The sequence below is a fragment of the Adiantum capillus-veneris genome, chromosome 27 (genome assembly GCF_014529385.1).
Source record: "Adiantum capillus-veneris isolate H3 chromosome 27, ASM1452938v2, whole genome shotgun sequence".
Taxonomy (NCBI): domain Eukaryota; kingdom Viridiplantae; phylum Streptophyta; class Polypodiopsida; order Polypodiales; family Pteridaceae; genus Adiantum; species Adiantum capillus-veneris.
The window spans coordinates 38972724-38973694 of NC_140957.1; the positions used below are offsets into that span (position 1 = coordinate 38972724).

At 40.0% G+C, this 971-nt stretch overlaps 1 protein-coding gene across 1 annotated transcript; it reads right to left on the reverse strand.

The window, feature by feature from the left end:
* Nucleotides 1-456, reverse strand: LOC147421812 (uncharacterized). The gene has a single exon (XM_086502975.1). The coding sequence runs from the start codon at nt 454-456 to the stop codon at nt 1-3; it is 456 nt and encodes a 151-aa protein (XP_086359101.1).
* Nucleotides 457-971: the final 515 nt, after the last annotated feature.

A 971-nucleotide genomic window follows, 5' to 3' on the forward strand; every position in this document is an offset into this window, starting at 1 on the left:
TCATGGAAACTTGAATGTACACTTTCTATCAACCATGCATGGAGAACTTGGGTTCAAAGGACCACATGGCCCATGAACATTACAACGACTCACTACATCAAATAATTCTCGAAATACATTCTTGTCAGGGAGCTCTTTACAAACCCACTTGTCATAGTGTAATGTATCTATGGGTTTATATTCGGATGCAAGTATCAACAATATATGAGCATGAGGAAGACCTCTCTTCTGAAACTCAATCACTGAAACATGTCCAATCACCTCCCCAAATACGGCTTGCTTGATAAGTAAATGCATCATATCTTGGAACTTCTGATAAAACACTCGTATAGTCAGATCAGGACGATCAACAACACTTTGTCCAGGTAGTAATGCATCATCTATTTCCTTCCATCGTGGATTACATGTGAATGTGATGAAGAGATCCGGTTTACCCCTACTACGAACAATTGCCATTGCATCTTGAAATAGTTGGCACATATATCTTGGACCTCCAACAAAAGATGAAGGCAAAACAATTCTACGGCCAACATTTTGACCTTCAGCCCTCTCGAAGCCATCTCTAGCCTCAACCATGTCAACCAATCCTTGGTACACTTCACCACGAAGTGTTTTTTGGTTATTGCGCATCCACAAAAGCTGTAACTCCTCTAGAGTACTATAAGCATTCACGACATACTGTTGTAATATCCTACCCCCTCGAAGAAGACACTCCACGATATCATCTCTTATTTGTAAGCGAAAGACATAATATTGCTTTTGACTCAATTTTTTTCCATCGGTAGTCTGTAAATAAAGATGTCACCCATCCTCTCCACTTGAAAATAATAAAACATACAATAAGGACATGTAAGCTCGATGCATGCTGGGGATTCTTTTCAAGTCCCCCGGGTCAAAAATTCAGTACAATGTCGTGATATCCAATATTTCTATCATCCCCTTGTCCTGGCATAATTGCAGCAACTTCCGAA

Excerpts from the sequence above, each read along its gene's own strand:
- LOC147421812 (XM_086502975.1), bottom strand. The coding sequence starts at position 456 with ATGGCAATTGTTCGTAGTAGGGGTAAACCGGATCTCTTCATCACATTC.